Source organism: Scyliorhinus torazame, chromosome 2 (genome assembly GCF_047496885.1).
Source record: "Scyliorhinus torazame isolate Kashiwa2021f chromosome 2, sScyTor2.1, whole genome shotgun sequence".
Taxonomy (NCBI): Eukaryota; Metazoa; Chordata; class Chondrichthyes; order Carcharhiniformes; family Scyliorhinidae; genus Scyliorhinus; species Scyliorhinus torazame.
The window spans coordinates 182,108,800-182,135,545 of record NC_092708.1 but is presented as its reverse complement, the minus strand read 5'-3'; the positions used below and the strand labels follow the sequence as shown (position 1 = coordinate 182,135,545).

Sequence of the window (26,746 nt, the reverse complement as noted above, 5' to 3'; positions counted from 1 at the left end):
GGGACGGAATCGGGGTTGTCATTGTGGGTCGGTGGTGGGGTTTGATTAGGAAAGTGATCATGAAGGGATCACTTGAATAGTGGTCAGATGCGCTGGGTGTGGGTCCTGTTGAATGGGGATAGTAGGGAGGCGTGCTGTGGCTATCGTCCGAGTCACAGTCGCTGTCTCTGCTGCTGCAGTCTGTGGGCGTTCCGGGGCGGAGTGTATATTTTGGGGGTGGAGTCGAGGTTGAGTCCTGGCTGGGCTGGACGTGTTGGGGGAGGGTAGGGTTACGTTGGCTGTGGGCAGGGCGTGGTGTGCTGCGTCGAGCATGACGTGGTCTGAGTGGTTAGACTGTGTTCCATATGCCTTCAGCTGGTTGATATGGAACCACGCAGTCTTTCCGTTGGGATACTTTATCTTGTAGGCGGAAGGGCTTACTTTGTCCGCAATGGAGTACGGACTCGAGTACTTTGGTGACAGGAATGTGCTGGAGACAAATATATGGAGAGCATGACTTGCTGTCCTACACTGTACTCAGTCGCATGCACTGTCTTGTCGAAACAAGCCTTGCTCTGTTTCTTCCTTGTGCCCAATTTCACTGCGGCTGCGAGCTGAGCCGTTTTAACATTATCCGCTAATTGCTCTACTGCTTTCTCGTGTGTGAGGGCCGTCACTTCGGGGCTGGTCAAGTCTAAACCTAATAAAAATTCTGTGCCTTTCATGGGGCGTCCGGTCATGAGAGTGTGTGGGGTGTAATCTGTGGAAGTTGAAACTGTATTACGCAGAAACATCAGCGCAAAAGGGAGGACTGAGTCCCAAGTGGTGTTGTTTTGCTGGACCATTTTTCGGAGGGTGGATTTTAGGGTCCGATTCATGCGCTCCACGATACCACCCGACTGTGGGTGGTATGCCATGTGGAATTTTTGGGTGATGCCAAATATCGTGAGGACGTTCTTCATGACACGTCCCGTAAAATGGGAACCTTGGTCGGATTCAATGCTGCGGGGAGTGCCCATCTTGTAAAGATGTGGTGGGTCAAAATCTTGGCTGTGGTCTTTGCCGTGTTAGTTCTGGATGGGACTGCTTCCACCCATTTTGTAAACGTGTCTATCACCACGAGTACATATTTATAACCATTCCTGCAAGGGGGCAATGGGCCTATAAAATCAATCTGGAGGTTAGTCCAGGGGCCATTAACGGGTCGGGTGTGACTAAGCTCAGCCTTTTTGGCATATCTGTCTGGATTATTCTGGGCACAGATAAGACAATTCTCGATGTAGTGATTTACATCGTCCTTTAAATTCGGCCACCAACAAAGCTGCTTGAGGGAGGCTGTAGTGGGATTGATTCCCTGATGTCCATGACCGTCATGGAACAAACAAATCAGTTGATTCCTGTCCTGTTCAGGAACTACATAAAGGGTGTTTTTTAACACCACACCGTCATGTGTGGTCAGAGCATTTTTAAATCTCTCGTAGGGTGTTGGATAGTTTCCTTTTAAAATCTCCCTGAGATTGCTGTACTGCTTCTGGGCCTGCACTAGATTCTCGATCCTAGTCTGTGAGACCTGAACTGCAGTCACTGGTGCGCTTTCGGTGGGGGGGGGGGGGGGGGGGGGGGGGGGGGGGGGGGGGGGGGGGGGCTGGAACCTGCTTTAGCCAGTGCGTCGGCTTTTACGTTTCCAGGGAGGGAGGAACGATGGTGACTTCGAACTTTGACTATCCCAAAAGTCCTGTTCTGTGCTCTCTCTAAAATGTGACGGAGCAATGGGGCTGAGGGGAGGGGTTTTCCGTCTACGGAAACAAATTCTCTTGCTTTCCACAGGGGCAGGAATTCCGTAAGGCTGTTGCAGACATAGAGACTGTCCGAGTATATGTCTGCTGGGCTGGGGAAGGAATCTGGGTGTTCCACTATATATGCGATGGCCGCAAGCTCTGCTGCCTGCGCGCCCAAGTGTCCTGGAAGTTTTATTGCTATTTCTTCTAGGGCGCGTCCCTGACATATATACAGCAACCTGTTATGCGCTTCCCATCCAATACTGTGGAAGATCAAGTGAAGGCAAATTTGCATTGGCACGCCTTTGCCAATGGAATGGACCAGAATCCATTACTGACATCCAAAACCGTAAAGAATCGGGAATGGAGTCCCTGCTTGAGCATGGTCTCGGGACTTGTGGCTACTGTGGGGGCTGCTGCGGGGTGATTTTGTTGAGTTCCCGGTAATCGATGGTCAGTCGCCATGATCCATCGGGCTTTCTCACTGGCCAAATCGGGGCATTATTAGTGGAGGCTACTGATCTCAGTACGCCCTGCTCTAATAAGCTTTCGATTACTTTAGCGATTTCGCCCTCTGCCACTTGGGGAAATCCATATTGTTTTTGGGGTCTAGGGTCAGGTCCTGTGATCTGTCCGGAGACAGTCATCCGGCCACAGTCATGTTTGTGGGTCGCGAATGCTGCCTTGTTCTTTTGCAGAACTGCCCTAACCTGCTTGTCCTCACTAAGCGTGGTCGGGTTGAACCAAAATTCGCCTACTGCGCTAATTTTGTTTGCGTATTCTCCTATGTTGAGTGTTGCGGGGGCTCTTGCGGATTTTGCCATTTTCCAGACACACTGGTTGACTGGATCAAATGATAAGTTGTGGGAATTCATAAAATCGATTCCCAGAATGTGTTCTGCTGTGTGGGGCAGATCGACTAAAACCACGGGGTGCTTCGTGGTGATGTTGCCGATTTGAATGGGTACAGGGGCTGTGATGTGTCCCTGCTGTGAGTGGCCTGTAAAGCCGCTGAGGGTGATGGTGGCTGTAGTGGGCCACGTGTCTTTTTGAAACAGGGTGGAGGAATTTATTGTGGTGTGGGACCCTCCTGTGTCCCATAGAAATTCGATGGGTTGTCCCCGAACTTTCGCTGCAACTACCGGTCGTCTGGACGTAACCCAAAGGGTCGCAGACCCAACTGGGGGAGCCTGTATACCGTCAGTCCATTCTGGTCAGGTCTGTCTGATCTGAACAGGCGCCAACACTATGAATGGGCTCTGTCTTTTTCTTACTCAGAGTGCCCGTCTGCTGGGCTCTCTGTGGCTTTCTAGGGGCATTGCACTCTCTTGCTAAGTGTCCCAACTGTCCACAGTTGTAACACTAATGTGACTTGGGTGGGGGGGCTGTTCTTTCCTTCATTTTCCCATGCGGGGTTCTGGTGTGTTGTAACTGCCTGTATATCTGCGTCGGCCTGCTTTCCCTCAGGAATTTTAACTGCGGGTTTGCTTTGTACAGACTGCTCCCAGGCGCAGGACAATCTTTTTACTACCCACTCCTCGTTATGAGCCTCCTCTGAGGGATCATAATTTTCGCACGCTTTCTGTCCTGTTTCTGTGGCATGGGAGATAAGGGTGCAGGTCCATTTGGCCATATTGTCTGGGGACAAATGGGCACGGTCTAAGTCTCCAAAGACTGCTGCAAATTGGATCCACAGGCGTTCAGCGAACGCTGTGGGGTGCTCGGCTTTCTTTTGCCTGCATTTGTTGAGGCCATCTACGGGGTCACCCCGGTTATACCCGATCGCATCCAGGATCGCGGTATGCATTTCTGCAAGGGTGCCTCCTCCTACATTCTGTGGGTCGGGAAGGGCTGCTGCTACTGAAGGGTCTAAACTTAAAACTGTGATCTTTACATGCTCTCGCTCATCCAGCCCGTACATGGTCGCCTGCTGCTTTACTCTGGCAAAGAAATGGTGGGGGTCTGAGGTGGGGAGGAACGGTGTGATCTTATCGCACGCGTCCCGTAATTGGGTCACTGTTAAGGGGGTGGAATATAGAAATCCTGCATCGTCAGATGTGGCTGTGCGGTGGGTGGTTACTGGGTTCATTGGAGCCTGAACTATCTGCTCTGTGGGGCGTTGGGGCGCTTTTCTCTTTTGCGGCCTTCCCGGCGCACATGTTACCTGAACATATCTCTGCGCTGTCTCGTTTAATTCTTCCCAATCAGGGCCGTCTTCCTCATCTAATTTTGCTCCAAAGGTTTCCTGGAATCCTTTTTGAACTGAAAGCAGAGATTGCAGCTCTGCAATCTGCTTCCGGCACTTTGCGTGGTCTAGTGAGCTTTGTCTTTGCTCTGTGGTGGCAGCATGGAGTGCTCTTAACGCTGCCTTCAGGTCACCACACTGTCTCTGCAATGCTTCTACCTGCTTCTCTGTTTCTTCACGTACCAGGACTGCACGTTGCGTGTCCTAATAGGCCTTTTCATATTGGGACTGGAAGCTGCTTAAGTGCGCCAGACAAGACTGGTGTGCCCTTTTGGCATCCTCCACCTCTCCATCTTTTGCTGCCAACTTCCTTCTCAATTCTAAGTTCTCTCTTTCTACCTCGCTTACATCAACCTTACTCATTTGATGTATGCCTTCTACTTCTTTCCGGAGCGTCCTAACGACCTCCTCTGTGCCTCGCAATTGTGCCAAGCAGGACATGATTGCCATCGGCTTTCGAGCTTTCCCTAAGCTCTTTTTGTGGATCTCGCTCAGCGTCTCCCACCAAGTATGTCCTATACTCCCGGGGCCTGATTCCTCGTTGTCACAGAATTCACTCCAAAGGGGCCATCCTTTCCCTTTGAGGCACTTCCTGATTTCTTCCTCCCAAATGGGACATTGTCCCACTCTACTGCTGCTGGTCGCTGCGACCGCAAATTCCTCGGGGTTCATGAGGCGTTGCATTGCCTGCATTGCCATCTTTCCTATCCGAATGCTACTCTTCAAATTTGGGACAGGGGTATTAAGGTGGTGCTGTAAATACGGGTACGGCTTTCGCTACTTTCCGAAGTACAAACCCCCGACAGTTTTGTCGCAACAAAAAATCTATCAGTTTTACCTTATCGCCCTGTTAGTTACGCATGCATACGCACACTTCCGAATTATGAGTATTGATCAGAACTGCTTGAACACTTGTGGTTTTCTGTTCCCAATTGGGTCTCTCATTCAAATTCTTGGGTTCTCCCGGAGTGGTTATGCCACTTCTAGATCGGGTCCCATCAGGATGTCGCCAAATAAGGTTGGTAACTTTCCCGTTGGTTCAATTACTCTGTTTTATTACCTTTGTTCTCGAGTCGCCAGGTATCTTTATGATACCGCCACGAGGTTCAAGTCCAAGTAATGATCAATAACCCAATACACCGATTAGTAAGATTCAAATCAAAGCACATTTATTATACACAGTAATCTATACTCATGCACAAATTCTACGTCTAAGCTACTTCTACAACTAACAGGCCTATACTTAACTTCGGACTGGCCCACCAGGTCAGGGGAACAAATGGCCTTTCGTTCGGGTTCTGAGTCTGCGGGATTCGAAGTTGGTACGGATTGGTAGCAAGGAGCGCCTATCTCGTAGCGAGCGTTGAATTAAGACTTACGGCGGTCACTGCACCGGTCACGGTCAAAGTTGGTTCGTGTTGCTGGGTGACCCAGGCAGGACGAAGAGAGAGAGATTTGAACTTGGGGCTTAACTCTTATAGTCCCCAAGGGCTTCCCGCCTTTCGGGGCGGACCCTGTACCTGGTCCCAAGTGATTGGACTTTGTCCCAATCGCTTGGTTCGATTTCTCCAATACTGGAGCGGTTCCCTGATCGATGGGCGGTCTGGAGGTGTTCGTTCACCTCCTTTGTGTTGGCTTCTGCTGGCGCCGGGGAGTCTGGCTTTGCTTTGTGTGTCCCAAATGTTACTTATTGTTCCTGGGGATTGCTCATCAGTATGTAGATGGCTGCTACATTGTTATGCTGGTATCAATGTTGTCTGGCATTTTGCGGAGTTAAATACACAGCAAACCTGCACCTGCTGGTTTCTGTCTGTGTTGGCTGACTTTCCCATCAGCCTTTGCCGTCCGCCATCTTAAATCGGGAGTTGGCCAATTTAGGTGGCTACAACAGTCCCTTCAATGCTCCCCCAGATGGAACTGGTCTGAAGCCACGGGTAGCATTTCCAATTTTATCAGCTTTGCTGGTATTATAAGCTAGATTTGATCTTTAGAGGGGCCCATTACACAGCAGTTGACCTTTTCGCTTGAAAAAGTTACTCCTTAATATCTGCTTTCAGTACATTCGCAACATGGAATTCAGAAAAAAAAAAACAGAGACGTGGTTTATGTTGGAACAACAGAATCCTGCAAAAGCCAACAAAGAATACCAGACTGACATTTATGTTGTGCTGGATTTACTAGTTTCTAAAGGGCACTTTGCTGATTTTCTTTTATATCGACATTTTTTGGAGTGCCTTGGACCATTCCCAAACCAAAAGAAGCAAAGCAGCCTGCTGCTGATGCTTTGACAATGGCAGCCTGCTCTCAGACAGGCTGAGCGAGGAACAATACTCCCCCTAAGCATATAGCAAAAATAAATTTCCTTCATGCAGAACAGAGGGACAGTAATGACTGGAATATAAAAATATATGAAAAGACAGACAGGGAAAGGCAGGCTGATTTAACGGGTTTGCCTCAGCCACAATGCACCAAGCATCATAACATTCAACACAGAAAAGGTCACCAAGGTGACTCACTGAGGCCATGTCTTTTTCCTCAGGTTGTTGTAAAAGATCCTGAGACACTATTTTGAAGAACGAGACTCTATTTTGAAGAAGAGCGGGGTGGGGGTGTTCCCTGTCATTTGGCATTCATCCCTCAATCAATAACACAAAAAATAAACCTGGTCAGAATTACATTGCTGTTTAACTGTGCAGAAAGTGGCTTCTGTGTTGCCTACATTATAACAGTGACTGTCCATCACTAGTATCAGGTATTCTGATGAAAGCTTATCAACATTGAACATTAACTCACTTTCTACACAAAAATGCTGCCTTATTTGTTCTTTATACTTGCTAATATATTAACCCCAAACCCATAAACCTTTACGCTGTGCAGAAAAATAATCACATGGCACCTAACCAAATGCCTTTGTAAATCCAAACAAACTATATCCACCAGTTTCCTTTCATTGACCCTGCTAGTTACACCTCAAAAATCTCTTACGATAACATCCTCCAGCAGACAGCCTACGTAGCAGGATAAGAGCCATGCTCGCATTAGCCTGATCTTCACCGCACCGGATAACATGACCACTTGTGGGACTGTCAATTCCAACTGAACGGCAGCGGCAAGCATACCAGCACCCCTCATACACTGAACACAAGCTTTACAGCACTCCCACAACAGAATGTCAAGAGGCTGTTGCAAAAGTATACAGTGCATCTAGCAGGCCAGTGTCCATAACACATGACTGGAACCTGAGCATCTACATCAAAGCACAAAAATCTGTAAATGCATAACATCAGTAACTATGCAGAGAAAAGACAGGGTTAATATCTCAGGTGTATACTCTTGGCTAGGATTTCAACAAACAGGAACCTGTCTTTCTCTTTACAGATGCTGACAGGCTTGTTGTACATTTGCTGCATTTTTATTGAATTTTCTTTCAGTCATTTGATTTTATCTACATCTTTGTACTGGTCTTGAGGTTAACTTCACAGTTTAGACAACTTATTCCGAAAGTATTATCCAATAATTAAGTGCGACCCATATACTCACAGCAGCCTGAGTAAATGGAAGGAAACGTCACTTTGTTCCAGCCACGGTCCTTTGTCCCATTTCAAGAGCCCAAAGTCCTCAGCAACCTGTAATTACAGTAGTTTGGTCAGAGACTGCATATCAAAGTTTATTTTTCTACTGGGAAGAGATGGGGAGGTTTGATCAGGGTACATTTACTGGCATGAACACATACACTAAATGGCCTGCTCCAAGGTAGCAGTGTTATCCCAACAATAACTTGCACCTCAAAGGTGGCAAAATGTCTAAAGATGCTCCACAGGAGTGGTTTCAAAGATAGGTTTTAAAGGGAGTCTTAAAAAGAGAACGGTGGATAGTTTTTTTTTATTAAGGGGCAATTTAACGTGGCCAATCCACCGAGCCTGCACATCTTTGGGTTGTGGGGGCGAAACCCACGCAAACACAGGGAGAACGTGCACACTCCACAAGGACAGTGACCCAGAGCCGGGATCGAACCTGGGACCTCGGCGCCAAGAGGCCACAATGCTAACCAGGGTGCCACCGTGCTGCCCGAACGGTGGATGGGTTTAGAGACGGAATTCCTGAGCCAAGGAATCAAGGATCTGACAGTACAGCCACCAACGGTGGAGCAATTAGCAAAATTCACGCTGGTGTTCTGACCACTCATTAAACCGCACAAAAACAAATCTCTTGACTATACATTACATTGCAGCTTGTGGGATCTTACTATGTGTAAATGTCTACCACACAACGGTGGCGTCAACTCACAAGCCATTGGCATAAAGCACTTTGAGGTGTCTAGAGGATGTAATAGGTGCTACATAAAGGCAAGCCTTTTCCTTTCTTCTGTACAGTGGCTAGGATGCCACTGGAGGAAGGACAAATGGTCAAAGTGTGTCACAGCTGAACTCAAGACCCAGTCTGAGACAGTGCTTCAAATCAGATTAAATTTCTCACCTGCACATTGCTCAATAAAGGAACAAGGATAACACTGAAAGATCTGAGCAAACCCAACCAGCCATCTTAAAAAAAGTCACTCGTTTAGTAAAGGTGTTATGGCTCAGATCTGTGGATCACCATTATAATGAGACTTCTGTACTTTATGAATCCAATATCACCAAGCGATTAAAGTAAAGTAACTTAGTAAGTTAATAACTTATTTATAGGGGTCTGGAGAACTGTGTACAGTTTTGGTCTCCTCATTTAAGGAAACATATACCTGCCTTAGACGGGATGAACAATAAATTAACTCTTGGGGTAAGGGAGATTGAGTACCAGAGTCCCGACAGTGCAGAAGGAGGCTATTTGATCCATCGAGTCTGCATTGACCCTCTGAAAGAGCACCCCATCTAGCCCTATCCCCGTAACCCTACCTAACTTGCACATGATCGGACACTAAGGGGCAATTTAGCATGGCCAATCCACCTAACCTGCACATCTTTGGCCTGTGGGAGGAAACCGGAGAACCCAGAGGAAACCCACGCACACACGGGCAAATGTGCAAACACTACATGGTCACCGAAGGTCGGAATTGAATCCATATCCCTGGCTCTGTAAGGCAGCAGTGCTAACCACCATGCTGCCAAGGGAGTAGAACAGGGCTCACCCTTCCTACCATTTAGAAGGGCAAGAGGTGATTTCATTGACACATCAAATTCTTCTGGGAATGAAATAGTTTGAGCTGGATGGAGTGTCTACAGCATGGGCCCACAGTCTCAGAATAAGGGGTCAGCCATCTTGGAGTGAGATAAGCAGAAACATCTTCATTCAGGGAGTAGTAAACCTGTGAAATTCTCTACCCCAGCGAGCTATGGATGTTCAGTCACTGAATATATTCAAGACCGAAGACATTCCTTTATTTGGATATGAAGGATATTAAGGGATAGTACAAGATGCAGTTGATGTAGAATATCATCCATGATCTTACTGAATAGCAGACAGACTGGAGAGATCATATGGTCTATTCTTGCTTTTATTTCGTATGGTTCTTATGTAGCCAGCTAATATATTACAGGGAGCAACAACAGTTAACCTGCAGATTCCATTTAACAGCCAAAGAATAAAGCATGCTGCTTGAACATTACAAGCTTCTCTTCAACAGGTTATCGCCACTGATTAGCATTGCAGAGACTAACAGACTAACCATACATTGAGCAAAAAGAGAGAGAGATGCCCTTCAACACTAGAGCAGTTTAAGTTTGCAAACACAAAGTTTAATATCAGTGTATTAATCATAAATTAAAATATTTTTAAGGCTCACCTGCCTTAATGTTAAAATCTAGCTTCTTCTACATTCAAATTGGAAAGGAAATTCCTATTTTATAACTCAGTGCGCACAAATATTGAACTGCCATGGTGGTCCACGAATCTTTAAGTGGCCGAGTTGATGGGAGGAGAAAGGAAAATGTTCACTAACAGCTTGCAGATGACATCCGAGCTGGCTGCTAAGTACAGACACTGAAGTAAAGCATTAGAGATCACGCAATTCATGGCTTGGCTCTGCTTAAAAGTGGATCTGTCAGCACTCTAGATTCCGAATGGAAACTATGACACCGACATTGTATTTAACACGCAAGCTTGGACTTTTGATAGGGGATTCGCACACGGGGGTAACTACATGATGAGTAACTCCATCCAATCCAACACCTATAATTAAATGATAGAATAGCTATAACTACACCATTAGACAGCTGTATCAATTAGACAGTTAACACTATATCCACACATTGTGACCATATGCTTTTAATAATGGAGTTGGCAAATTTCAGAACAATTACTTCCAAAATCAACAGAATTATTATTTTTTGGGGGGGGGGGGGGGGGGGAAACGTGAAAAAGAGTGTGGGGTGGGGTGATGGTTATATACATCAATGATGTATATCACTGAGCACATCACTGAGAAATCTGCACAGGTGGTGTCCCTAAAACCTGGATTCAAATCCTGCAGATTTCTCCCTTCACTGTAAAGGTTGGACACAAAATATGTTTGGCTGTTCATAGCCTAGTTCTGGGACTTGCCACCTAAAATTGACCAAAACTGAGGGAAAAGTTGGCAGCTTCATTTCACAGGATCATAGAATGGTTACAACACAGAGGGAGACCTTTCAATACATTGTGTCTGTGCCGGTTCTGCAAGAGCTACCGCCTGAGACACACCCCCTGCCCTTTTCCTACAGCCTTGCAAATTCTTTCTCCTCAAACAATTATCCAATTCCCTTTTGCAAGCCTGAAATGAATCTGCATCCACCGCATTCTCAGGCAGAACAGAGGAGACAGTGGCGTAGTGGTATTGACACTGGACTAGGAATCCAGGTTCTGGGAACCCAGGTTCGAATTCAATAAAAAATCTGCAGTTCAAAGTAATTATGACCATGAAACCATCTGGTCCACTAATGTTCTTTAGGGAAGGGAATCTGCTGCTTTATTAAAAATTGTATTTTATTATAAACATGTATCAAAGCAGGTTACAGCCAATAAACACACCGGGAAACATATTTCTCACCGACGAACAGCTCCTCAAACACGGTCACAAACATACCCCACCTTTTCTCAAACTCCCCTGTTGAGTCCCTTAACTTGTACCTTACCTGCTCCAACCGTAGGAAGTCGTACAGGTCACCCAACCATGCCGCTATCGCCCTTGCTGACCGCCACTCCTGCAAAATTCGCCACAACATCGGCCTTCCTCTTCTCCAGGAGCTCCGGCTTCTCTGAGACCCCAAATATTGCCACCAAAGGGTCCAGGTCCACCTCCTCCTCCACTATCCTGGCTAAGACCGCGAATACTCCCGCCCAGAATCTTCCCAATTTTTCACAACCCCAAAACATGTGCGCATGATTCGCTGGCCCCACCTCTCACACTCATCTGCTCCCCCCTGAAAGAACCCACTCATTCTCGCCCGAGTCATATGCACCCTGTGCACCACCTCAAACTGCATCAGGCTCATCCTTGCACAAGAGAAGGTCCCGTTTTCCCTTCGCAGTGCCTCACTCCATACTCCCCAATTGCTCTCCCCTCCCAACTGATGTTCCCATTTCTCCTTGATCTTCACCTTCCTGCTCCCCGAGCCACTGTATATATCCCAATTCTTCCCAGACTTTCCACATCCGGAAGAAGCAGTCGCTCCAGCAGGGTGTATCTGGCAACCTAGGGAAACCCCTCCAGATCTTTCGCGCAAAGTCCCTTATCTGCAGACACCTGAACTCACTCCCCCTCGCAGCTCTACCCTCTCCCTTAGCTCCTCCATCCTAACCCACTCTACCCCTTCGCCTTCCCACCACCGCCGCACCTTGTCCACACTTGCCGTCCAATAATAATGAAGCAAGTTCAGCAAAGCCAAATCTTCCTGCTGCCTCTGCCTTTATCGCAGGGTCCTCCCCGCCCTCGGCACCTTCCCCGCCCATACAAAGTCAGAGATGATCGTGTCCACTTTCCGAAAAAAGGCCTTTGATATAAAGATCGGGAGAGCCTGAAAGATAAACAAGAACCTGAGCAGAATATTCATTTTCACTACTTGGACCCTCCCCGCCTACATTAAGTGCTGGGTATTCCACCTCCTAAGATCCTTCCTAGCCTCCCCCACCAGCTTCATCAAGTTCCACTTATGGAGCCACGTCCATTCCCTCGCTACCTGAATCCCCAATTACCTAAACCTATCCCTCGCTACCGTAAATGGCATCCCCCCTTGATTAGCCCGCTATGCCAGCTCATTTACCAGGAATACCTCACTTTTCCCCGCATTCAGCTTGTATCCCGAAAACCCTCCAAACCTCCCCAGCAGGCCCATAATCCTTCCCATACTCTCCAACGGATCAGAAACATGCAGCAAGAGGTGATCAGCATAGAGCGATACCGTGCTTCCTCTGTCCCCCTCATAATCCCTTGCCACTCCGCCGACCCAGAGAATCACCGCCAACGGCTCTATAGCCAGCGCAAACAGCAACGGCGACCGTGGGCACCCCTGCCTCGTACCCCTGTGTAAGTCAAAGCTTTGTGAGTTCATATCATTCGCCCTCGCCCTTGGTGCCACATACAGCAACCGCACCCATGCCACAAATCTCAGCTCAAACCCAAATGTAAACCTTCCCAAAACCTTCGAACAAGTACCACCACTCCACCCGATCAAACGCCTTCTCCGCGTCCATGGACACCACCACCTCCCGTACCAGAGCCCCCGATGGATTCATCACCACATTCAACAGCCGTCTTATATTACTCGCAAGCTGCCTGCCCTTCACAAAGCTAGTTTGATCTTCCGCAACCACCCCCAAGTTACAGTCCTCCATTCTCCCCGCCAACAACTTAGCCAATACTTTCACATCAGTGTTCAGTAGTGATATGGGTTTATACGACCCACATTCCACCGGGTCCATCCCCTTTTTCGGAATTAGTGTGATTACTGCCTGCGTCATTGTCTCCGGCAACTCCCTCTTCTCCAGTGCTTCATTAAACGCCCCCAACAGATGTGGTGCCAGGTCCGTCACGCATTCCTTACAAAATTCCACCGGGTGCCCATCCGACCCAGGGGCCTTTCCCCACTTCATACCCCTGATACTATCCAGCACCTCCCTCAGCCCCAGGGGCTCCTCCAACACCTGCCTCTTTGATTCCTCCACCCGGGGAAATTCCAGCTCGTCCAGAAACCGCCCCATGTCCCCTTGCTCTCCCCCCCGGGTCCGCCTCGCAATGTCTGCGTGGGTTTCCGCCCACAGTCCAAAGATGTGCAGGTTAGGTGGATTGGCCATGCTAAATTGCCCTTACTGTCCAAAATTGAGGTTAGGTGGGATTACTAGGTTACGGGGATCGGGTGGAGGTGTGGGGTGATCTTTCCAATGGCCAGTGCAGGCTCGATGGGCCGAATCATAGAATTTACAGTGCAGAAGGAGGCCATTCGGCTCATCGAGTGTGTACTGGCCCTTGGAAAGAGCACCCCACATCTCCACCCTATCCCTGTAACCCCACATAACCTTTTTTTTTGGATACTAAGGGCAATTTAGCATGGCCAAACCACCTAATCCGCATATCTTTGGACTGTGGGAGGAAACCAGAGCACCCGGAGGAAACCCACGCAGACACGGGGAGAACGTGCAGACTCCGCACAGACAGTGACGCAAGCCGGGAATCGAAGCCGGGCCCGGACGGGGTACCTGGTTGCACTCAAGAGCCTGTGCGGACCAACTGGCAGATGTGTTCACAGACATCTTTAACCTGTCCCTACTCCACTCCGAGATCCCCACCTGCTTCAAGAAGACCACCATCATACCAGTGCTGATGAAGAACCAGGCAATGTGCCTCAACGACTACCGTCCGGTGGCCCTGACTTCAGTCGTAATGAAGTGCTTCGAAAAGTTGGTCACGAAGTCCATCACCTCCATACTCCCAGAACGCCTTGATCCATTGCAATTCGCATACCGTCGCAACCGGTCCACAGCAGACACCATTTCCCTGGACCTACACTCATCCCCAGAGCATCTTGACAACAGAGACTCCTACATCAGACTCCTATTTATTGACTACAGCTCCACCTTCAACGCCATAATCCCAGCTAAGTTCATATCAAAGCTCCAAAACCCAGGACTTGGCTCCTCACTCTGCAACTGGATCCTCAACTTACTGACCCACAGACTACAATCAGTAAGAATAAACAACAACACTTCCTCCACAATAGTCCTCAATACTGGGGCCCCGCAAGGCTGCGTACTTAGCCCCCTACTCTACTTCCTGTACACACATGACTGCGTGGCAAAATTTGGTTCCAACTCCATCTACAGGTTTGCTGACGATATGACCATAGTGGGCCAGATCGCGAATAACGACGAGTCAGAATACAGGAGGGTGAATGAAAACCTAGTGGAATAGTGCTGCGACAACAATTCCTCCCTCAATGTCAGCAAAACTAAAGAGCTGGTCACTGACTTCAGGAGACAAAGTGCACACCCCTGTCAGCATCAATGTGGCTGAGGTGGAGATGGTTAGCAGTTTCAAATTCCTTGGGGGCGCACATTACCAAAAATCTGTCCTGGTCCACCCACATCGGCGCTACCACCAAGAAAGCACAACAGTGCCTATACTTCCTCAGGAAACTAAGGAAATTCGGCATGTCCACATTAACTCTTACCAACTTTTAAAGATGCACCATAGAAAGCATCCTATCTGGCTGCATCACAGCCTGGTATGGCAACTGCTCAGCCCAGGACCGCAAGAAACTCCAGAGTCGTGAACACAGCCCAGTCCATCACACAAACCTGCCTCCCATCCATTGACTCCATCTACACCTCCCACTGTCTGGGGAAAGCGGGCAGCATAATCAAATACCCCTCCCACCTGGCTTACTCACTCTGCCAACTTCTTCCATCGGGCAGGACATACAGAAGTCTGAGAACACGCACGAACAGACTCAAAAACAGCTTCTTCCCCACTGTTACCAGTGACCCTCTTATGGACTGACCTCGTTAACACTACACCCTGTATGCTTCATCCGATGCCGATGCTTATGTAGTTACATTGTATATGTTGTGTTGCCCTATTATGTATTTTCTTTTATTTCCTTTTCTTTTCATGTACTTAATGATCTGTTGAGCTGCTCGCAGAAAAATACTTTTCACTGTACCTCGGTACACGTGACAATAAACAATCCAATCCAATCTGGGACCCTGGCACCGTGAAGCTACCATGCTAACCACTGTGCTACCGTGCTGCCCCACTGGCCTCCTTCTGCACTGTAAATTGCAGAAATAGCCTCCTGCTGAACTGTAAATTCTATGATTTTATGATCTGGCCCCTCGAGCTCCGCCATTCAATAAGATCATGGCTGAACATTTTATGGACTCAGCTCCACTTGCCCGCCTGCTCATAACCCTTAATTCCTTTTCTGTTCAAAAATCTTTTGCCTTAAAAATATTCAACGAGATAGCCTCAACTGCTTCACCTGGCAGGGAATTCCACAGATTCGTGACCACCTTTGGGTGAAGAAGTTCCTCCTCAACTCAGTCCTAAACCTGATTAAATGCGAGAATATTAATTTCAGCTACGTTTGAATTCGCCACAGGTACAAAACAGAATCAAAAATATGATATTGATGCAAACTAAAACATTTTTGGTCTCCCAAAAATGGTGGTGATCCAGTCTCGAACAGTTGCAGTTTTAGATTATTACAAGATGCCTGAATATTGATTAGCTGGAAATGGTTAAAGAGGACAGCAGCGCAGTGGTTAGCATTGGGACTGCGGCGCCGAGGACCCGGGTTCGAAACCCGGCTCTGGATCACTGGAGTTTGCACATTCTCCCAGTGTCTGCGTGGGTTTCACCCCCACAACCCAAAGATGTGCAGGGTAGGTGGATTGGCCACATTAAATTGCCCGGAAAAAAATAATTGGGTACTCTAAAAATTTTTTTTTTTTTTTTTTTTTTTTTAAAAAGAGGATGGCAGGTGCCAGAAACAGAAATTTGTTAATTTTATCTGATCTTTTTGGTTAAAAGGCGAGGTGTAAATGGAGGACCTTCACTGAGATAATAACGAAACACTGAGTAAAATCAGCGGAATATTCCAGAAGAGGTGAGCTGGTGGTCATTAAACCCATTTCAGTGAAGCAGTCACATTCTCCTCAGGTGTTCCGATTTCAATTTCAGGAGGCAGTGGGGAAGGATCCAGGAGTCACAGGGAGAGGGGAAAAGGGATCCTAGGAAGCAGTCTTGCCCATGGTGGTAAAGGAGGAAGGACAACACATTTCTGCCTGGGACTTAAGTCACAAATATGAATGCTGCTGCAAGTGTAACCTCTTCCTGTCCACCATCGCACAGAAACATATTCTGCAAGAGAGAGCAACAGGATGGGTGAACACATCAATGAAGAAAATTCTGAGCAGCTGGGTAATATGGACAAAGCAGTTTGCAGGAACATTTAACAACTCTTATAACTCTTCATACCTTCTCAGCGTCAGGAACTTGGATTGTGTCGTACTGCAACACTTCAGATGTCTCACTACAAGACAAAAAACAGAAGAGATTATGGTGCAGACTAGCCAGTGTCATGGAGATGGAAATTTTGGAAATAAGATGAAACTGCAAGAAAGATATGAGCAGCTTCTCCAGAGAATAACACACAACAAAATTCATTAGGTGCTTCACAGAAATGTGATCAAACAAAAATTAACAACAGACCAGGTATTAAGGAATTATTTGATGCAACTAAGAGCTTGGTTGAAGAACTAAGTTTTAAGGAAGGTCTTAGAGATAGCATGTGCGAGTGTGTGTGAAGAGAGAGCGCGCGAGAGAAAGAGAGTGCGAAAGCGAGGGAGCGTGCGAGGGAGAGCTGGATTCTTCCACCTCGCCCACCACAAGAAAGCCACGGGCAAGACGCGAACAATGGAGAAGTCCATTGATCTCCGGCGGGATTCTCCAGTAACCGGGCAGAGAGAGAGTGAGTGTCATTGTCATAGAATTTACAGTGCAGAAGGAGGCCATTCGACCCATCGAGTTTGCACCGGCTCTTGGAAAGAGCACCCCACCCAAGGTCAACACCTCCACCCTATCCCCATAACCCAGCAACCGCACCCAACACTGAAGGCAATTTTGGACACTAAGGGCAATTTATCATGGCCAATCCACCTAACCTGCACATCTTTGGACTGTGGGAGGAAACCGGAGCACCCGGAGGAAACCCACGCACACACGGGGAGGATGTGCAGACTCCGCACAGACAGTGACCCAAACCGGAATCGAACCTGGGACCCTGGAGCTGTGAAGCAATTGTGCTATCCACAATGTTACCGTGCTGCCCTTTTGGAAAATCATGCTTGACAAATCTGTTGGAATTCTTTGAAGAGGTAACCAGTACAGTCTTTTATAAATTTAGAGTTCCCAATTCATTTTTTCCAATTAAGGGACAATTTAGCGTGTCCAATCCACCTACCCGACACATCTTTGGCTTGTGGAGGCAAAACCCACGCTAACACGAGGAGAATGTGCAATCTCCACATGGACAGTCACCCAGAGCCGGGATTGAACCTGGGACCTCGGCGCCGTGAGGCAACAGGGCCAGACCACTGCGCCACCGTGCTGCCCACCGAGAGAGAGAGAGAACGCGAGAGAGAGCACGTAAAGGAGTGGATCAGAGGTTTCAGGAGAGAATTCCACAGCTTAAGCACCTATATGGTTGAAGGCACATTGCCAACCGCGGAGTAAAGGGTGAGAGATGGACAAGAATGCACAAGAGTATTAAAAACATGGAATTTCTGAAGAGTTGTAGAACTGCAAGAGATAAAAGTCAGAGAGGACCAAGACAGAAGGGATATGGTCAGACAGTTGAGAATTTTACACTGGAGGTGCTGGTGGAACAGGAGACAAGGTGGGACAGCGAGAATTAGGATGACAAGAGCACTTTTGTTGCAGGTTGGGTGTGAACAGAGGAACTCAGGTTAATGGAGGTTCAGGTGAGCATTGGGTGACCACCGAATTTCCTTTGCTACCTCCACGTTAGCTTCCCTCCCCTCAAGTACTGTTCTATTTCCCTTTCAAAAATATCATCCTCTCCTCAAATAACCCATAAACAGACTCGTCCAAAATTCTGTATTCATCCTGTAAACATTCATTCAGTTGCTCGTCATTCGCGGTTTCACTGATCTATAATGGGACCCCCATATCCCAACATTATATTAAACTCCTGACCATTGCCCATAAACCCTCTCCAAATCTTCTACCCAATATAACACTGCAATATTATGAAACTCAAGTCTCTCAACTCGCTCAATGCACCATTCCGCTAATCCCAGCCGATTGCTTATCCCTGCGCTCCACTACTAGAGGCAAGTCCGTCAACTGTCTAAGTCTTACTCTCCGGAGCATTCTCCCTAACCTTTTCCTCCTCTCTACACCTTTAGAATGTTTTTGATAACTGACCAAACCTGTGTTTACATCCCTTTTCTGGTTCAGTGCCTTCTCAGTTATGCCTGCGCTACTGACCCACATTGGCTCCCGGTCAAGCAATTGCCTCAAATTTAAAATTTTCCTCCTGGTTGTCACATCCCTCCATAACCTCACCCCTTCCCAGTCTCTATAATCCCCTCTAGCCCCATACCCTCCGACATCCCGGTGTTACAACTCGCTGCTCATTTACAGAGTAAAGGAAGAATCTGGAGCCAGTCTTTCCTTAACATATGGACAGCATGGTAGCACAGTGGTTAGCACAATTGCTTCTCAACCCGCCAGGGTCCCAGATTCGATTCCTGGTTTGGGTCACTGTCTGTGTGGAGTCTGCTGGTTATCCCTGTGTGAGCGTGGGTTTCCTCCGGGTACTCCGGTTTCCTCCCACAGTCCAAAGATGTGAAGGTTAGGTGGATTGGCCATGCTAAATTGCCCTTAGTGTCCAAACAAAAGGTTGGGTGGGGTGACTGGGTTACGGAGATACGGTAGAAGTGTGGGCTTAGCTGGAATGCTCTTTCCAAGGGCCGGTGCAGACATGATGGGCCGAGTGGCCTCCTTCTGCACTGTAAATACTATGATTCTATGAACATAGATTTATTCACAGAACTCAGGCACAGACTCCCTCTTCTTCCCCACACAGGTAAAAACCAGTTCTTATATATACTTATTAATGCCCCAATTTTTCCCAAATTAGCAACAGCTGCTCTCACTTGCAATTAGAGTTTGCACTTCATCGTAACAGTCTGCATTCCTCCAATTCTGGTCCCTTGAGAATCCCCATTTTTAATTGTCAACCAGTGGTGGCCGTGCCTTCAGATGCCTGGGATTCTGGAGTTCCGCTTAAATTTTGTCACCTCTCTTTTCTCCATTAAGACCCTCCTTAAAAACCTACCTCTTTGATCAAGCTCTTGATCATCTGCCCTAACATTTCCTATGTGGCTTGATGTCTAATTCTGTTCGTAACTCTCTAGTGAAGTGCCTTAAGAAATTATATTATGTTAAAGATGCAATATAAATACAAGCTGTCATTTGTGACCATTCTTTTTACATGAAAAGTGCTGTGTAATTGCAAATTGAAAAAGTTCAGTGAAACGCTCCCTGATGGCAAATACCCATAATGTACCAAGCGTTTTTATTTCACTGAATGTAACGAGGCTAAGTGCACCGTAAGAGTACAATATAGTGTAAACTTTACTCAACAGATGAGATTAATTATGAGCTGACAACACATTAAAAAAAGAGCTTTGGGAAAAATGGTTCAATGCAAATCCCAGTTCATAAGAAAACTCCTTTGGCAAAACGTACCGACAAACATGGCTTAAACAGCAACTTACGAGCATAGCCACCCAATATGTTACGAATTACGTAACAAAGGTCAGTGGATTTTATTTAAAACAGTCCTTCTCCTGCGTTCCTGCATTTCTGTGCACACTCTCAGCAATGTATAATGCCTACATAAAATATTACTGTTTCCATTTATGAAATCCTCATCATTTTTTCCAGAACAAAAGCATCAATATCTGGTGTTTTTGGCTTTGGTACAGGAGCAAATTTATTTGATGTATCCTGCCCAATGTTTTACAAATGTCACAAAAACAAACATAACTGATGCTATCTTAATGGCTTTCTGTATCTGGAAAGGCCAGCTTTCACCCTCGGTTAAGCAAAAGCTATCCAATTTTACAAGCACCGTATATTAAAACTGACAAACCAGGAACACATTTGAAAGGGGTCAGATTGGTAATTTTACACAGCTAACCAGGGCCTGAACAAGCAGGTTGTTCTCGAAGGTGGAGGACAAAGGTGAACAGTGCCACGGAGGCCCAGCCAACCACACGTTTTGGGAATGCCCCAGACTTGTAGAGTTCTGGACAACTTTCTTTCGGCAATGTCTAAGGCTGTGGGGATGAGAGTGGAGCCAAGCCCGAAAGTGGCAGTCTTTGAGGTATCAGACCAGCCAGAACTCTTTATGGAGAGGTGTCCGATGCCCTTGCCTTGGCCTCCCTAATCACCTCCCAAAGAATCCTGATGATCACAGCACCACCCAAAGCTGCAGAGTGGCTGTCGAAACTATCGGAATTTGTCCAACTGGGGAAAATCAAATTCGCCATTCAGAGGTTGGAAGAGGGCTTCCACAAAACGTGGAAGCCATTCACCAACTTTTTCCAGGACCTGTTGCAGCCAACAGGCAATAAGAGCGGGTGGGTAAGGGGAGGGGGTGCCTGATGAGCCACAGATCATCATAAAGGAAAGGGAGGAGGGGGAACTGAAACATGTAACAAACAAATGTGAAAACCAATAAAAACATTTATAAAAAAAGATTAGTAATTTACTTTGAGAAAACATGGGCGTCATTCTCCGACCCCCCGCCGGGTCGGAGAATCGCCGGGGGCTTGCGTGAATCCCGCCCCCGCCGGTTGCCGAAGTCTCAGGCACAGGATATTTGGCGGGGGCGGGAATCGGGCCGCGCCGGTTGGCGGGACCCCCCGCTCGATTCTCCGGCCCGGATGTGCCGAAGTCCAGCCGATAAATTGCCTGTCCCGCCGGCGTGGATTAAACCACCTTTTGAACGGCGGGACAAGGCGGCGTGGACGGGCTCCGCGGTCCTGGGGGGGGGGGCGGGGCGATCTGGCGCCGGGGGGTGCCCCCACGGTGGCCTGGCCCGCGATCGGGGCCCACCGATCCGCGGGTGAGCCTGTGCCGTGGGGGCACTCTTTCCCTTCCGCCTCTGCCACGGTCTCCACCATGGCAGAGGCGGAAGAGACTCCCTCCACTGCGCATGCGTGAGAAACTGTCAGCAGCCGCTGATGCTCCCGCGCATGCGCCGCCCGGGGATGTCATTTCCGCGCCAGCTGGAAGGGCAACAAAGGCCGTTTCCGCCAGCTGGCGGGGCGGAAATTCCTCCGGCGCCGGCCTAACCCCTCAATGTTGGGGCTCGGCCCCCAAAGATGTGGAGCATTCCGCACCTTTGGGGCGGTGCGATGCCCGTCTGATTGGCACCGTTTTGAGCGCCAGTCGGCGGACATCGCGCCGTTTCGGGAGAATTTGACCCCATGTTTCTTTGGTTGTTGAGCCACATGTATTATTCAATTGAAAAAGCAGGGAAAGTCAACTGACCTTAGTCAAAACTGTACCTAGGCTAATTTTCCTAGATGGTCAGGTAGCGAGAAGATCAGTTGGACATCCGAAGCCCCACTTTGGGGATGCTTGCAAGTGAGACATGAAGGCCCTAAACATCGACTTTTGCATCCAGGAGACAGTAGTCGATGACAGAGGAAAATGGCGACATCACCTGTGTGTCAGTGTGCACCACCAATGATTACTGCGGCCTTGCAACAGGCATCAGCACCGAAAACAACACATAATGACGCCTCATAACCACCTCATCTTCAGCACTTGAGCCAGGACTTCCCTCTCACAGATTGGTTGCTTCAGCCATCAATATATAAATCTATCCCATCCCCAAAGGATTTGATTTGCTGGAAGTCTATCATCTTATGCAGATGGCAGGATGGCAACAATGTCCGACACTGCTTCAAAGCTGAGAGTGGTTGGGTAGGGTGTGTGAATGGGGGAAACACAATTCCTCCTCCCTATACAAACACCAAACTGCATCCTCGGACACTATTGGCTGCACAGTCCATTTGTTTTCATTGATAAAGAGGAACTCCACTTGAGTTAAGATATGTGGAGTCAGGGGACAAGTAGGAGAATGGAGAGTGAGCTTGCTACAAAATACAAAACAGAAAGTAGGGGTTAAAGGTATTTATTTGGATTGGCTAATGATGGGAAATAAAGTTCCACATGGACTGGCATTGGGACCACGGTTGTTCATCATTCGTACAAACAATTTAAACTTGAACATCCAATGTACAATTTCAAATTTGTGACACAAAATTGAGCAGTGTAGTTAATAGAGAGCAGACTGTGACAGGAGGACGTGAATAAATCTGAAGAATTACTGTGTGTTTAGCAAATGAACTCCAATACAAATGCACGTTAATACCTTAATCTGGGAGGAATAACAAAGTGAAATACTTCATGGAAAATAAAAATGTCTAAATCAAGAGGAGGAGCGGAAGAATCTGGGCGGTACAGATACACAAATCATAATTTAATGATGCGATGAATACCTTTAGAAACAAAAACAAACAAACATTGCGGGTTCATTTCTAGAAGGAAAGAATTGAAAGTCAGAGAAATTATGTTAAACACGTAGTGAACTTTGGTTAGGCCACAGCTGTGGAACACTTTGAACAGTTCTGGCCTCCCTATCACAAAAAAGGATACGAGATGCTGAAGAAGGTGCAAGAAGTATTTACCAGAATATTACCACAGCTGAAAGACTATACCTATCAGGAAAGATTAAACAGGCGGGGGCTCTTTTCTCTAGACTAGAGAAGTCAGAGGGGTGACCTGACAGAGGCATTTAAGATTATGCAAGGATTTGATTGCTTAAGCATAGAGGTGTAACCGCTTTCAGACGAGACCAGAAATAGGAACCAGAACCCAAGACAGTTCCTAATAAATCCAATGGGGAACTCAAGAGAGTGGTGAGAATGTGAACCTCTCCAGAACGGAGTAGTAGTAGAAAGGTATCGCCTTTGCATTCAAGCTAACCATAAGAGGGAGAAATGAATAGAAGGATAAGATGATAGGAAAGATGAAGAGGGGAGGAAGGAGGCTCATGTGAAACTAAAACAGCGGCATAAACCAGTGAGCCGAATAGCTTGTTTGTCCTGTCAATTCTTTGGAAAGGCTATTGTGCGATGATATCACGGATGTGTAAAATTTATTTGCATCACGCAACAAAAAGTAAAAAAGATTCTCGGCACACCTACCCGACCTCCGGAAGAAAAGACTTCTTGTACACCTCCTCGATGCGTTGTAGATAAGCTGAGGAAATGTTCTGTTCGTAAGTCTAGAAAGCAACAGATAATTCATTTAGATGGTGCACCTCGATAATACCACTCTATAGGCCATTAAAAAAATTGTGAAGTCAATTAAAGGAGAACAAAATCAGCCAGATGCCAAATAAGGGAGACGATTGAGCCCATCATTCTCTCACTGTAATTTCAATTGTTCCTCAAGAAACCAAAATACACCAACACATGAATAAATCTGCAGAACTGCTGTGTGCTTAGCGAATGAACTTCAAGATAAATGGGAGGTGATACCTCTCACTCAGAGGAATAAGGAAGCCCTGGAACATAAGTGTCCAAATCAAGGCGGGAGGAGCAGAATCTGGGGGTACAGATACATAATTTAACTAAGCCGTATATAAGAGCAGTAAAAACAAACAAAAGTTCAAAAGGCAGTAGTATTATAAACTTCTTATTATAAACGGTCATGGTTGTGCACGGACTATCATTAATGAGCGACTGACTGTAAGGGAGTGGCCATTTCCTCGTTGAACTGTGCAGTTGAAGGGAGCACTGACCGATGCTTCCTTCATATAAACTGCTTCACATACCCACCATCAGATGGGAAGATAAATGTTATTGTTTATTCCAAGTCCTTTTCAGTAGTTGAACTTACCTTTTGTCTTGACCAGGGCATGATTTCCTATACATCCTTAATGCTGTCATCAGCAGTATCGTAGAAGAATTGGCACCGGATAGCAGCACAAAGTGTTCCCAGTCAGGAAGGTGCAGGATGCTGGTATCAGAGAGTGAGAGAGTTCAATTTCCTCAGGAAGGGGACTATAGAGAGGAAATGTAATAGACATTTTCACCTCTTGGCCATTTGTTAAAGGCAGATTGTAGCTACAACCAAGTCCAAAAGGCTGGGGAGCCTCTTTTCAAAAATAAAAATCTGAATTAGTTCAAATTTTCTTTAGAATCAGCTGCTGGTTGAAGACAAAAGGAATCTTGAAACACCTGATGGGCTGGTTTTTCCTTCTTCCTATCCACCGACCACCCACCTACTTTGCAGAACGTGACACTCCTTGTTAGACACTCTATGTGGCAATCTGGCTAGGGGCTGACACACTCAGCCGCAGGACAGAATTAAACACAACCTTCTGGATTATGTTAGTGGAGAGCTGCACAACAATTTGGATTACACTGATTCATGCCAAGCACGCCTTCAGTGTTTTTTCTGCTCCTTGCAGTTTGTTACATTTACTGATCGTACACCAGCTTTTCCATAGTAATCCATTTGTTGCAACGAGAGCAGGTTGTCTAGTCCATTCATTGGAAAATACTTTTTTATATATTCACTCATGGGATGTGGGCATCACCGGCAGGGCCAGCATTATTATCCATCTCTAATTGCCCTCTAGAAGGTAGTGGTGAGCAGCCCTTTTGAACCGCTGCAGACCATGTGGTGTACGTACACCCACAGTGCTGTTGGGGAGGGAGTTCCAGGGTTCAGACCCAGCGACCATGAACGAACATCGGTATGTTTCTAAGTTGGGAGCTGAATGTGTGCGACATTAATTGTCTAGGTGCAAGCTACTTTCGAATACTATTGGTGCCAAAAACCTGGAGAAATTTATGAAGTAGTGGTATGTTTGTTAGGGTTTATTGTCCTTCATGGGATGTTAAATACCTCCCACTACTTTTTTCCCCAAATGTGCCTCACTTAGTTCTCATCAAGTATCTACCTGTAAGTTCCAGTAAACCAAATTTATTCAACACAGCTGTTCCAAGCCTGCTGCAATGCATTACATTTTGGCCAACAAATAGCAGCTTAAAAAAACAAGCCATGCCAAGCAAACCATGTTCAAATCTTAATCCACCTGCCACAAGCAGCAACAGAGAATAGTTCATGGATGCAGTTAAGCTGTTCTGTTAATACAGAGGGTGGAGCTGTTTATTTGAAATGAAAATGAAATGAAAATCGCTTGTCACAAGTAGGCTTCAATTAAGTTACTGTGAAAAGCCCCTAGTCACCACATTCCGGCGCCTGTTCGGGGAGGCTGTTACGGGAATTGAGCCGTGCTGCTGGTCTGCCTTGGTCTGCTTTCAAAGCCAGCGATTTAGCCCTGTGCTAACTGTTTCACTTAATAAGTATCATCACTGAGTCTTTTGCGATGTACCATGAAGAGTTGTTTAGACTGTATAATGTCAAGCAATGAAGGATATAAATCCGTGGCCTGCAAATAACCAACCATAACTGCCCAGCTAACATGCATTTATACCTTGCCTTTAACAGGGTAAAACAAATATTAGGGGAGTCCAAAGGCATGGTCAAAGGGATAGACTTAGAGAATGGAGTGAGATAGCACAGTGGGGAGCAGTCCGAAAGGCAGGGCCAAGACACTGGAGAGCTCTGCCATCCAACATGGAGATGGGGCAGAATTATAATGGAGGCAGAAAGAGTGCAATGGGACTGATTGTCATCAACTGATTTAGAATTCAATGCATTGGCAGGAACAAAGATGACGGGGTCAAATCTTGTCTGATGGCAATCCTGTAAAGCTTCTTGGGGTATTTTACTATATCAAAGTGCTATATAATGGAATAGAACGGAGGATGCCAGAAGGAAATGGAGTCTTTGGTTAAAAGCTGTGATGGAAGTTATTGTACAGCAGACAGGAGAGGCAGAAAGAGAGGGTGCTGGTGATGACCAGGTTTAAAATTCACCTCGGGTTTAGAGGACACATTGGGTGGTGTCAGGCTAAATGAATTGCCAATTAGGGTGATTGAAATGCAAGTGTGTTGGCGGCTGGCATGGGGTTGGGAGGGATGTTAGTGGGAGATGAACATGATCAGAATATGATAACAGGAGGTTAGAGCTAAATGTTACCAGCAAACAGAAAAAGCAAAACAGATATCTGGGCACATTGTCACTGAGGGATATTGTGCAGACGAGGAAGGCTGGGAGTGGAGGGGAGCCCAAGGGAACCTGACCAGAGCCCAGAGAGAGAGGTGCCAGGAGATACCATTGAGAGTTATGAACGTTACAGTGCTGCAGGGAGTGTCATGAAGGTGGATCAGGGAGCAGAGATAATAAGGGAGGATGGTGTGATAGAGTGTAAATAAAAGGGTGTCATTCATAGCAATTTTTCAGCAAGAGACTGAAGGCAGTGAAATAAGGAAAGATTGAGAAATGTATCGAACGCACTTTCAAGAACCAGAAAGCTGTGTTAAGAGGAAATGGGAGGGGGAGCTGGGCCAGGTGTTTGAGAGGGGTGCAGAGCAAGGCTCTACACAGAGTCAACTTCACCTCCTCATGCGCGAGGTTCAGCCTGATTCAGTTTAAAGTGGCTCATAGGGTACATCTGGATGCACGGATGAGTGGGTTCTTCTTGGAAGTAGATGATAAGTGCAAGCAGTGTTCTAAGGGTCCTGTGCACCA

General features: G+C 46.9%; 1 protein-coding gene across 1 annotated transcript in view; it reads right to left on the bottom strand.

Annotated features, from left to right (window-relative positions):
• Positions 1-26,746, bottom strand: part of ndufa10 (NADH:ubiquinone oxidoreductase subunit A10) — a 106,981-nt gene that overhangs the window by 21,045 nt on the left and 59,190 nt on the right. Inside the window, exons 6-8 of the mRNA XM_072480987.1 lie at positions 23,284-23,363; positions 16,448-16,502; positions 7,543-7,628 (exon numbers count right to left, since the gene is read on the bottom strand). Of these exons, the coding sequence (XP_072337088.1) occupies positions 7,543-7,628; positions 16,448-16,502; positions 23,284-23,363 (221 nt within the window). The remainder of the gene's footprint in view (positions 1-7,542; positions 7,629-16,447; positions 16,503-23,283; positions 23,364-26,746) is intronic.